Below are 13,785 nucleotides of genomic sequence, written 5' to 3'. Positions count from 1 at the left end.
TTGAAAGGAGGAAAGGGAGGTTCTTTCCAAGCAGCCGACAGGGCGATGTCAGAAGAGCTGCTGATCTGCCTGCTACTGCAGGAGTAAGGATAAAACTACACAGCCTCTGTCGTACCCCCATTAAAAGAGGCCACTTCATTAACAGTTAAAAAAAAACTACTATCACAATCACATAGCCGCATACTTAGAAACATTTCAGCTGCTTAATAACGATGTAATGATTCCACATCCACCTACAAGTCCATGTTTTTTCTATATCGTGAAGTGTCATGATTCAATATAATATCATTGCAGCATAATTGCCTTTTATTTCATGTACTGGGGATTTCTCAGCACAATAGTACAAAACAAAAGCAGTTCTTCACAGAACAAAAAAAAAAAATATATATATATATTATAACCGCCTCACTTTTTCAACAGATTAACAAATTGTGTCGTGATTTGTTTTATTCACGATCTGTACTGGAACAAATTGAACTACATCAAATCGCTCAGCATCTCTTTTTACCCCTATTGTTTACATCCTGTATTTAACTCAGTAAATGCTCAGTTGTTTGGAATTACTGTCTGAAAAATGTTGTTTGTTGCAGCACGGCTTTGCCACGGCTTCGATCTCTTTGAATGAGCAGTTACTGTGACTGTCTCCAACACATACAGAAAACTCAAGTATGTTTAAGAAGTGTAAATAAAAGGGAAAAAAAACAAAGAGCTGGGGTAAAGGGCTGGAGGCGGGGACATGAAGACGAGGTGAAGGGCGAAAATGAGGGCTGTGTTATCTAAGACTGCAGCACTGCATCATAAAAATAACAAATGGAGACTGTCACTGCTGCTCAGATCTTAGACGAAGGGGAAAATATTTCATGTCAGATCCTCTCACCTTTAAATGGACTGTTCTTAGCCAGGTCTGATTTTGACAAAGCACCAGGCTCTTCCTGTCCTTATATCCGATGAGAGCTGCCACCATTCATGCTTTCATAACATAGATCTGTCCTTGGCACCATAAGCGAGGGGTAGAGATTCTCATTGTTGACCTGTTGTGCTACCATACTAGTGGTCGACCCATCACAGGTGTTTTGCATTGGAAGGCAGTGATGAATGTCTCAGGCACAAGAAATGACCTGATACAATCTACTCCACACACACACGACTCAGTCAGTCAGGCAAACTGGAGTTTGATTAACTGTAAAGTGCACATTCAGGATGTTATAACACAAGATAAGATGTCAAGCAATTCACAATAAAGAAGACCGACTTAATAATTTTTGTTTTGCAAGAATGTATGTTAAACACTACCTTTTAGGAATATACGAACTGTTGCAGGTCGTTCACCTTTTATTAGCCCGTCTGGCATTTAAAATGATGTCAAATGGTTACCAGTGCTACTTTTACACTGTGGTGACACCTATGGTGAGAAATTATCTTTATTAAATTATAATTCTTAAGACAGCCAAAGAAATGTATTTTGGTAGCCCAATGACACAAACTGATTAAATGCTAGACTGTACATGGACTGAGTCTGAGGATTCAAGTAAAATACTTTTTATATAATCTAATTTACGGGTATAATATAATAAAATGGACTACCAGGGTTTTTTACATCAACCTCAGCAGAGAATCTGCTCCAAACGCAGGCGGTGACCTGCACAATTATTTTGAATGAATGCGATGCATTCTTCTTAGATTGCAGTGTTTGATACTAAGGAGTTGCTACACAATTACATCAACCGACTACACCGGGTCAACACGAGGCCCAATCAATGTCTAGTGTCAACAGATCAAGGATGCTTCTTATGTATGTGCTATGTGCTCCCACGCATGCATTCAGATCAGAGTTAACCTACATTACTCAGATTTATTCCCACTATCAACATATCACACAGATGAGATGAGATCAATAAGAATAGACAACACAACTTCAACGCAGTCTCAAGGCCAATAGATTCCCACTCTCTGTAGCCGTTTGGGTTGTGACGTATGTGTATTTGCATAATCCGTGGGCCTAGGTTTTGATTGAATGTAGGATAATATATTGTGTCGCCTCTTGTTGACTTTAAAGAATATCTGAAGGGATGCATGTATAAACCGCCTAACTGAAAAGGTTATGAAGTCTGTAGGTCTTTCTTATTTCCTTACCTTTGTGGTTCTTGGCATCTCTGGATCCTCGGGGTAGAGGAGTGTAGGGCAGTGGGTGACTTTCAGAGCCAGTCTCATTAGGTGGCTAGGAGTTAGGAGACAAACAAAAATAATAAATATTTGGAAGGAAAAAGGTTGTTACAGTAGCTGAATGTGAGTGTCATAAATCCTTTGGGATTGGTACAGGAAAGGTTGGAAACACTTCACCTGTTTTATTACATAATGTGGCAGGTCATGTTTTATCAATTCTCACATTTTGTGGAGCTTCACTCCTGTCTTTGATGATCTGATCTACGACCTGGTTAGGGAGGAGAGGTCTTAACCTTCACTCAGCCATGTCCTCCTGCAGTGGTCAACTAAAGGGTAGATGTCACTCACTCTGAGCAGACAAATGCAGCGAGGTTATGTAAAGGTAGTCCTCTCTACAGAGCGGACACGCAATTTGCACTTTAACTGGATACCTTAAGTGATGACACATAATTGAAAATGTGAGATAAATATGTGCATAGATTCCTGGCTGCGAAACAAGAACAAGCTGTGAGCAAAGTCAGTGGTTCAGGCTAAACAGGCAAATGCTGCTATAAGACAAAGAGAAAACAGAGGCCTGCATTTTAGAGCATGTTCCCGAACAGGTCAAGAGTTTCTTGTGTTGTTGTTCTTTCATACACTTTCAAGGACCAAAACATCCTCTTCCTTCCCTTAGCCTTTTAGGTAGTGGAGCAGGCAGGCAGTTTATCATGACACAGCGATATCCGATGCCTTTGCAGAAATACTTTCCATTTCTGCAGGAAGGAATTCACTGGGTCTTTAATCATAGCAAATACAATACTGACAAATACATATTAGAGATGGTTTGGAGCTGCATTTTTCCCGCTTTTATTGTTGTTCCTCTACATGCCGATGCATAACCTTGAGAAATGGAATGGTCTGCACTGTTAAATGCAACCATATTCTTCATGGGCAAAGAGAGCACTGTGAATTGAAAACGATCACATAATGTGCTTTCAGATAGCATCTCTGAAAGGCATTAGGGCTGGCCGGCATGTGTGTCACATTACACCAAAGAGAAAAATGGCAAAATAAGCTCATTCTGAGACCTTACTACATATGCTGGTAGATCATGCTTTTGAAAGGAACAGCTTGAGATAGAAATATTGTTTTGACAGCAGACCCTTGCTGCCTCTGGAGTGGCTGAAACATGTTTAGAAATATCACAGATCACTCCCTGCTTGTACACTGTTCTTGTATGGAATGTGTAATGCAAGAAGTAAAACAACCCCAAATAAGAACATACTGTGCTCAGTGAAAAACATACACACCATTTGAGGAAAAACAATCAGGTATCCATACTAATGTTTTTTTTTTATTGTAGCACTGCAAAATGGATATTGAAATAGGCCAGAAAGATCCTGAACCAATATGATCATTTACCAAATGACCACTACAAATAAAGTCTCTTATTTTGCCCTAATTTTGCCATTTGGTTTTGAGGATATAATTGATAATGGCTGTCTCTGATAAATACTATGAGCTAACAGAGCAAATCAGCCATTAACAATTGTGAGCCCTCTCTATTTGATCTACCTCCATGCTCTTCTGAGCCACCGTGGTGTTGCGCCCCTGCCTGCCTCATTTCCTGGCCTGCTTGAAAGATCACAAGCCCGGGCCTCTTCTGGCCTGCTTGGCCCCCAAAAGCCCCTTCTAATCCTGCTGCTTGCTCACAATTAATCTTCCTAGTTGCCACATTATTAACAGCACCACCCACCGACTATGTTAGGGGGGCGTTGGAGGAGAAGGAAGAGGAGGACTGCTGGGGTTAGCTGGATAAAGCCCTGGGCTGGTTTTAGTCCTGTGGGACTTCAGTCGTTTGCGTTCAGTATTACCACCCACCCGGTCCCCGTGCTATGCATGACACCACCACTTCACCTCCCCAGTATCTTGCCTGCTGATCAAACACCCTGTCCATTCAACATCTGTGGTTGTCACTTCCTGTCCTATCCAGACCAACCATTTTACCCCACCCACAGAACAACATTCAGCCAGCTTTCTCATGTCCTAATCCTCCCTTTTCTCCTCTCAGACCTTCCTCCGTACCCCTCCACATCTGCACTCTTTCACTTTAGTCAACAGCCTGTCCAGAGGAGGAGGAGCAGCAAATGTTTAAAAATGAAAAAGCATGTGGAACAGTGAAGGAGAATTTTCTTTCTTGTACTTGCTTTAATGGATTGATGTCTGAGATCATTTCAATATATTATACGGTTAATACAAAGGGACGATAAAGATGGACTATAACACCAGTCTTCGCGGACCGATGGGATGTTGTTGACAATTAATTGTTATTATAAACACAGAGTGCTACACGACTGTGTAATAATTTCATAAAAATCCAAAATTGACATAATTATGATTTACATTTAGTTCTTAGCTCTAAACAAGCGCTTCCTCAATGATTTTAGTCTCTTTATTCACCCTTTCCTGTATCCTCTCTTTCTCTCCTTCTCTTGTTTTCTTAAGTTGTACCTACACTGAACAGAGGGAGGTGCTGCTGTGTCGTGTATTTAAGATGCTCCTGGACCCCCTTTTCCTCTCTCCCTCTCTCTCCGTCTCTCTGCTGTCCAGATTAGTCTGCTCATCAAGCTGAGCATTGTTTTAATTTGCTGGGCCTGGGGCATATGCTGAGTGTTCACATCATTATTGTCTCTGTGCAATGTGAGTTATCACCACAGCTTATGATAATGCGGCACAAATTTACAGGCTGGGGAGCACCATGGATTCTGTGATAATAAAGGGTGGACAGAGGGAGAGAGAAATGTAGAAAGTGTGTGTATGTGTGTGTGTGTTAAAGAGAAAAGGGTGGTGGCAGAGAGAGGAAGCTCTGTTGGATGTCATTATGAAAGATGATTCCCGTACTGGATAATACATCACACCAATGCTGTCTTGTCTTCTCCCTGTCTGTGTTGTTATGCGAATAAATGCCGATAAACCCAGAGGCAATAGTGATTATTACTTCCAACAAATCACCATGAGAGAGGGGAGCAGGAAGAGGGAGACAGGGGAGGGACGGAAAAGCAAAACACAAAGAGAGCAACACGGAGCTCATAACCACCTCCACAGTGGGGTTCCTGAAAATATGAGATACCAAAAAGTGAGTCGGGGAAGGTTGACGCATACCGAGGTGTTTTTTTTAGACGTAACTACAACTAAGTTTACAAAGTTTTGCAAGCTTGGCTGCCGATTGCAAATCTCGATGGGTGTGATATTACAGAACATTACAATGATACAACTGATCGAGAAAGATTTCACTCGAATGCGATTGTGATGTTGGCTGCCACAGTGTAATGTACAAAAGTACATAAAGTAACTAAAGTAACACACACACGCTTTCCTCTCTCGCAGCCTGGCTCCGAGGTCTCACCCTGACCAGCTCATCCCGACACACAGGTGGTTCCTGCCTTGCCTCACCTCACCTCCCTCTTTAAGACTGACCAGCAATACAATCTAATTACAGCCGCGCTACAGAGGGAGACCAGTGTAAACACCAGCCCTTTTTTTATCTCCTTATACATCTGGACAAGTAGACAAAGTGCTAAAAGGAAATAAATGTGGCCTGACAGCCACATCAAAGAGTTCAGCCAGAGGCTTAATGCTACTTAGGGCACAGGAATGTTGTTGCTAAGCATCAGCCCGCAACCTATCAGGGTGCAAAGAGGGCCCTGTCCTGCCTTGGAGAGGGAGAAGGGGAAAAGAGAGAAACGAAGAGGAGAGAGAGGGAGGGTGGTGAGGGAAGGGGGGCTGACATTGAGGGGAGGCTAGGGACTCAAGGAGATTTTTGTAGCTTAAAGCAATTGTTGGAAGAAACAAGCCTTCTGTTTTGTTTTCTCTTGACACCATTTCTGCTTTTTTGTGCTTGCAAAAGACATGTATAAAAATGTCTTTTGATATGTTTTCTCTTTGGGTCTATATCAAAATATTTCTTTTGTGTCTGTGCATGGAACTTTTTTCACATCTTGTCTCTGTAAACTGCTGCTGCTTTCTGATCATGTTAGAGATCAGAGGAGACACAACTTGTGAACTTATTTGAGTCAACATTTAATGCTGGCATGACACGTTTATTTCTTCACTGGATAGAATTCTTTTGTGATCCATGTGTCATACTTCTGAAGTTACGGGGTTACAAACAATACAACACTTTTAGAAATAAACGAATAAACGAAATGAAGCGAGTAAGTAGCACCAGCTTGCCAAGCTTACAGCATATAATAGCAATGATGAAATGAGAAATTCTCTAATTCACTGCCAACTTTTGAATCTACCTCTAGTATAGATGTACACAAAGGAGTTGTGTGCATAACGTAGTGTTTTCAAACAGAAGCCTATCATTATGGTGTACTAAAACACAAAATATTATTATTTGGACGTCATTATATATCTGGAAAAAAAGCTTAAGCTCAAGGTGAAATCGTTTAAAAGCAACATAGCAATTAAAATTCTTCTTTTTTAAAATCTGTGATATCTAATGATGATGGCTAAGGGGAGAAGAGAAAACACAATAACGCGTTTCAAATCTCTGTTGTAAGCATGAAAGGCATAAACTCTGTTTTCTTAGGTAATGGCAGAGGGAAGAACATTTGATGTAATGGTGCCTGGGCTTGTGGGTAGTACAGCAGTCTTTTGCTGAGCAGGAAGACTGCTGAGCGTGTGTTTAATGATTTACCAGTTCTACTCCAATGAACTTGCTCTGAGTAAATGTATCATATGATCACTGATCACAAGAGCAACTGTTTCGATGTTTCGCTCGGAGCACGGGGCACACGGAGCGAACCGGCAACAGGGAACATTTGCCGTTTTGTGTCAGACAGGCAAAGGTTGAGTGCTGCTGGACGTTAATCACCCACAGCGATGACTCATAGATGGTAATAAGGCTGTATTTGTTTTTAGGTTGAAATTTAAGAATCCGTTCGACCTTTACTCGGAGTGTCTTGCAGAATAAGTGATTTAAAGCGGAAATGTATGCCTACATTACAGGTATGCGGTACAATTAGCTTGAGGCTATTTCTTATTTTGGTCTAGTTTGACCTTTTGCATTGGCACAGATTATGTAGCTACAACGTTACAAAGACAAAAAAAGAATCACAAAATGTTGTATATATTAGTTAAAACAATGATTAAGTGTCTTCTTCAAACTTTTATACAAAACACAACTGATTGTTTCATATATTTTCAGAAGTACAAACAATTTCTTTCATCTCTAAAACAGGAGAAAAAAAGAAGATGCAAATGTTCTGATCTACCTGTGACAAAAAAAAATCATCATTTTCAGAGTTTTGCCTTATCTGGTGCGAAAATAAATATTTCCATCTTTTCAACACAAACACACACACAGGTACACAAAACCATAGCAACTAAGGAGTGTGACATATCATGAGGCTTTCGATTCTGATTAGGGGCTGTAGCTAACGTCAGGGCTGTTTTCTAGAGTGTAGGATGTTTAATAATTGAAGACTTTGGGAGCGGGCCTGTCACACCAGCTTGTCTCGAATGTTTCCTATGCAATTAGACGCAGAAAGACGTTTGAAGAGGACCCACAAAAAAGAGCCACAAAAAGTGACATGTGAACTTAAAGGAAATTAGCTCTTCACACGAGTGAAATGTGAAGGTTACTTAGCAATGCTTAACTCAGACTGCTGCTGTGTGAAGTGTGTGTTTGACTCAGCCGCGCTGCGAACACCGCGATTTTCTTTACTTTGAGCCGGCTTCAGTCAGTAAGATCACAGAGGGGATGAAAACTAATTTTGACTCAAGGCATACGGAGAGAAAAAAAAAAGAGGAAAAAAAACCCTGAGATATGTCGAAATAATGAGATCTCTTGATGTTTTCTGGGAAGATATGGGATGATGCAGACAGATGCACAACTCACATCTTCACCCAAGGACACACACACACACACATACACACACACACAACCGTGGAACATTTAACCACAACTTCAAAACACACAGATTTGCATGTGTGTATGCACTCACATTAAAAAGCTCACGCACACCCTTTACCATTATTCTAATGCCAGAAACACTAATGCACATGTACTTACATGCTCACTTACATTCACGCACAAACACAAACTGATTTGTTGATTAGTACAGATGCAGAAGAGTATGATGTAAAAACAGCATAACCACAGTGATTGAAATGTAAGGACTCTGACTACAACTCAATGCAAAATGTTCAATGAAATAAAAAATAAAAAAAATAAAAACCTTATTCTTTCCGCATATAAAGATCACTAAAAACATACATAATGAGGATAATTAAGCTTAATTGAAAATAGGATTCCTCCTTACTTTCCATTTGAAAATATGACACGACAAACTGTAACCACAAATGATTAATATGCTCCCTATCCATCTCTGCTTGCCTCCAATCCCTGACAACCTTTCGAAAGAGTTCCACGTCGCAATGATAACACTGTCATCTTCCACACCTATCATAAGTCACAGGCAAACGACCCAGATCCTCCGTCGCGAGACACAACCCTCTGCGGGCCTGTAAGCTGTATCATTACACCATGTCATCTTTATGGCACGGAGCAAAGCCCAGCTCTCTAATTACACTCTGCCTACTCCATTTACCCAGACAGGGACAGAGCAGCAGGCAAACAATGCATTAAAAATGGAGTGCTTCCCCCTGCTCTATGGATGCCCGTGTTGTTCTGCTGGTGGCCGTCATTGTCCCCCTGGTTGTTGTTGTTGTTTCACTAAAAGCTGTGGAGGAGAGATAGCAGAGGGCCCACGCCACCGTGCCTTCCCCTCCTTGACTTCTCCACCTCCTCTCTTCTTCAACCCTTTCCTCAGAAGGACTTATGAAGGTGAGTGGCTATGTGACAGGCCAGAAATAAAAGAGACAAACCAGGGATAAAAATTAAATAAAAAGTAGCTGTCTGAAACAGTAATTGCACTCCTTTGCTGAGCATGCTTTCAGATATATAAACCTGATTTACTGTCGGCGCTGTTGCCACAAATCAGAGGGCCCTCTGAGAAACACTCGTGCTATGAAATTGTTTAATCTCATCAAGTTCTGCTTTCACAGCAAGCCATAAATCACATAGTCTTTGTTATCATAGACCTCCATGAGCGCCTCTGAGGCAGGCAATGGATCGTGGGTATATATAATCTTGACTGCGCAAACAGCAGGATCTGAGCAGCCTGAAATACTTTCATATTAGCCGCGGTGCAGCTGGCGGAACACAAGCGCCCTGATGGATATCTCATTTCCTGCGCTCTGCATCTATTTCGAGCAAATTATTACTGCATAAATTTCTTGTCAACAGAAACGGCCAATTAATTAAGTTAAAAATGCACTCGTGATCACATCTACACACCAAACAGGAGAGCCGGGACAATTTTCCACTAACTGAATTTACCGCAGGGGTCATTGTAATGAATGATTTTAAACTTTGTCATAAAGTCGCAGACAGGCCAATATCTACACAGGAGCTGCAGTGCGGGCTAACCCGCGGCACATTTGCATAAAGTATATTTATGTGTAAATGCTGGCGGAAGACAGCCGGTGTGAGGAAATAAAGTTTACAACTACAAAACAAAATGTCCGCCAACCTCTGCCTTACTAACATTTCATCAAAGACGAGCACAGAGGATTGATAGGGATCATTAAAGCACCATTGCCATTTAAGATACAAAATATACACATTTAACAGACCACGCAATTCTGAATGAATTATTCATAATGTATGAGGGGTTGGGTGTTTGTGGGGGTGGGGTAGTGCTGGTTGTTTATTCAGCTTGGGCCGTTTATCAGACAGTGAGGATCCCACGGCGGGGATGAGCTCGGAGATTTATCTGTGTTTGGGCTCCAAAGCAGATAAATCAAGAGGTGTAATCATGCTCCGAGTGGCCCAGCTGTGACCCCGTAGTGAACTAATGACACAGGGATATCTAAGCCCCCTTTTCCTGTTCCTGGGTTAGGCCCTTAGGTTAGTCTCCTGTCAGACACGAAGCTAAAGAAAGACACGTCTGCACACAACAACCAAGGGGAAACTTAAGGCCCTTCGTGTCCTTTTGTCCTGTTTACAAAACACCACCAAGCAGGATTGTTCACCCACCACTAAAAACAACAGTGTTGGAACAAAAGTAACGGCAGAGGGCTACTGTACAACCGTGTTTGTTCAAACAATAGCAATGAGTATCGATTGCAAGTATACACATAGCGAGTTCACAAGCTGCTATTCACAACAGTCCATGTAAAAGATACTGCTGTTTGGCTGAGGATGTCTCCCATTCCCTCCCGGAGCAAAGGCTTTCTCCTGTACAGAGCCTGCTCTGATTTATCATGTCTTCTGCTAGCAGGCTGTCCGCTGATTAAGCCAGTGGAACTTTGTTTCACTCTCCTCTCTCTTTAATCTGTCTCTCAGCGAGATAAATTAGCCAGTGCCATGCCAGCTCCTGCTCTCTTTACCTCCCTCCCTCCGTCTCTTCCTCTCTCTCTCTCTCTCTGGTTTTCTCTCTGTTTATCTTTTCTGTCTGTCACACATTGAGAGGGGAGCAGACACATCTGCTCCTACGCTGCTGCAGGAGATAGTGCTGGGCTACATCCCTGGTCAGATTTAGAGTGTCTGTGATTGAGAACGAGAGAATGAGTGTGTTTTTCCTCTCTTTTTCTCTCCTTGACAACCTTCTGTCAAACAATCTCCCTCTCTTTGGCTGGGCTTATGCTCTTTGTTGTTAGCTAATAAATCAGAGAGTATATTTATGATCTGCAATCCCTATTCTTAGTCTTTTAATGGCGACACGTTTGTGGGTGAATTAAAGCGGGGTTTTATTCACTAGGCTGTGGGCCAAAGTGAGGCCTGGGTGCCTTTGCCTGTGAATGTTTTCCCTTCTCCACTCTTGCCCAGGTGGTAAATCACACTCATTGTCAGCCACTGCTAAGTTAGTGTGCGTCATTGGGGAGAGCAGGAAGCACTGGGCATAATTCTGTCCATCAGCTTAATTTATTGTATCGGTAGCTTTGTAATCTCCACCCCATAAATTACAGCGGCTGACAGACAAGAATTTGGTTTTAAAGGCAGGCGTCATCCGGATTTTGTTTAGTTTCTCTCTGGGCTTTCTGCTCTCATATTCAGCCATGAAGGAAATTGAAACCTTGTAGTGTAAGGGTTAGGATACTATTTCCTATGCTAGTGTATTTGTATAATGAGAATACAAACATAATATTTTTGTCGGGTTATCATTTACATGAATGACCATTATGAGTCAAAAAGGAGGAAACAATACAAAGAGAGAGAAAGAAAGAGAGGCCAGAGCGGGTTCAAGGACATGACCTTGTTTGCAGGTCTTATTTCCGGATAAGTATAAAGCATAATACAAGGGCACTGCTGAAGCATCTGCTTTGCAGATAGTGCATTTGGCTCCTCTTCCACGGTAGTGAATATAAATCAGGCGAGGCATCTCAATGCTAGGACTGACTTCTAGAGGCCAACAAATCTTTAACATGAGATTAAGGCCTCAGTGGGGTCATATATCTATGGGCAATAGGGTTTCACTGAGGCAGGACTGCACTAGAATGTACAGAATGCCATGTGTCTAACAATTCATTACTCACATACACAGTGAATTACTTCCTACAGTGAGGATGACTAGATGGTTACAAACGGCTACCAAATCAAAAAACATTTGCTAATTATTCTGGAAAAAAACAAATATGCATTTAACAACATTAAGATATATGTGTGTGTATATATATATATATATATATATATATATATATATATATATATATTCTTCTTAAGAAGGATGAGTCTCCAAGTAATAAAATGACCCTCTTTTAATTTGTACAGTTAGTAAGCAAGACAAAAAAGTAAAACTAGACTGAACACAAGGTGTGTTACGGGTATTTTCATTGAACTGTAGTAAATGTAAATGGTGTCAGCTGCTATGTGTCGACAACAAAGAAAGCAGACAAAAGCAAAGCTGCCAATTACCCTATAAAACATGCATATCTTCCAAAGCATGGGTCTCCTTTGTGGGTTTAACCTACCAAAGGCAACGGGTGGTTTACAAGATGCTCGCTCAGTGGATACAATTGTGTTTAGCATAAAAGGGAACACAGACTGCGAAGACCTAACAATGAACCATATCTCCCTGTAGCCTTTTCAACGCGCCACATTTACATATCAAGCCACTAGCGCGATATGTAAACACATTCCATCAGATGCCGCCATCGCAGCCGATGAGAGCGATTTCAATCCTCCTATAGCTCGCAGACTGTGTAGCATTAGACAAAGAGAAAGAGGCCTGAAAGAGACATCTCATGTCATCACCCAAGAGAGATAATGGAATTGTTATACATCCTTGATCACAGACACTCTCACGGCATCTTGCTCTCTTTTTCACTCATTCTTTGTCTCAGTGCTCTTAAAGTCTCTCTATCGCTCTCCCTCTCTCGCAAATGTGCACGCACGCACGCACACACACACACACACACACACACACACACACACACACACACACACAGACACACACACACACAAGTAAAAATTCCAGCACACTTCAGTGCGATAGCTCCTCTTCTCTGTCAGGGTTTCATCTCAATAGCTTTTTTATCTGAGGACTTCAATTTGCAAGCCTAGCTGGAAGGCAGCTCCTCCTGATATGTTAATTGCAGGGTACTTAAGCGCTAAAAGATTAACATAAAACCCTTTGGAAACAAGCTAATAGTTTATGATAATTCGTGCATGGCCTTTGTCTGTCTATCATTACATTGCCTCTAGCGGTAATTTTATCAAGGGGCTGTAAAATATCATTTAAGCAAGTTCACTTTCAGATAATTAATAGTAGAAACTGGATTATTCAATTGAGCCACACTGGTGCCATTAACAATATGGCAACTAAGCTATAATTAAAGTATTTTATTTTATTAACCTATTCATAACATTGTGCAAATGATGACACTGAGACACAGAAAGGCGTTTTTTTTTCTTGCCGAAGCACTGTCACCAGGGCAATTACAGGAACCCAGGGTTGTCTCCTCAGTTAGCAGAGCTGATTGAGTCTTTTGAATTAGCAGGTAGGTGCATGGCTAGCATATACCTCCCACACAGAGAGACGGCACACAAGCAGGAAACTTGCACACCAGCACCAGGAATCTGCTGAGCTGACAGATCGGAATTTGTGCAGTATGCCAGGACAGAGAGATTTAGACTGAGACAAAGGTTTTAACCTGGATTTGAACCTGCACTGGATGAGATGAAAAGATTCCAAGTGAAGGGAGTGAAAAGATCATAAGCAGAACGACCTCACTCAGAAACACCTCACAGCTCAGAGACTGAAATGATGCCATGCTATAGGGGTGTAGTAACAGTGGGTATCTTGATCACGATTGTAATATATTTGCCATACAGCTAAGTATTTAAAAAAAGTCAACTACTAATCCAAAGCAGTGATTTCCCTCATAGGGCACATCCATCTGACATTTCTAAGCGCAACTGTGTAGGCATGCTTGTTCAATGCATGTACACTGTGCTTGTGTGAGAATATATGCATGTTTGATAGAGACACATTTGCCACTTCACACACATGTGCATGAACAAACACACACACACACACACACACACACACACACACACACACACACACA

General features: G+C 41.5%; 1 protein-coding gene across 3 annotated transcripts in view; it reads right to left on the bottom strand.

The window, feature by feature from the left end:
• lrmda (leucine rich melanocyte differentiation associated) overlaps positions 1 to 13,785 on the bottom strand; it is a 189,443-nt gene that overhangs the window by 21,536 nt on the left and 154,122 nt on the right. For all 3 annotated transcript variants that reach the window (XM_031877238.1, XM_031877245.1, XM_031877254.1), the window contains one exon: positions 2,134 to 2,218. In XM_031877238.1, the coding sequence (XP_031733098.1) occupies positions 2,134 to 2,218 (85 nt within the window). The remainder of the gene's footprint in view (positions 1 to 2,133; positions 2,219 to 13,785) is intronic.

The sequence above is a fragment of the Anarrhichthys ocellatus genome, unplaced genomic scaffold (genome assembly GCF_004355925.1).
Source record: "Anarrhichthys ocellatus isolate YVR2014 unplaced genomic scaffold, GSC_Weel_1.0 scaffold3, whole genome shotgun sequence".
Lineage (NCBI taxonomy): Eukaryota > Metazoa > Chordata > Actinopteri > Perciformes > Anarhichadidae > Anarrhichthys > Anarrhichthys ocellatus.
The sequence above is the reverse complement of the archived record's forward strand: the minus strand, read 5'-3'. Positions and strand labels throughout refer to the sequence as shown.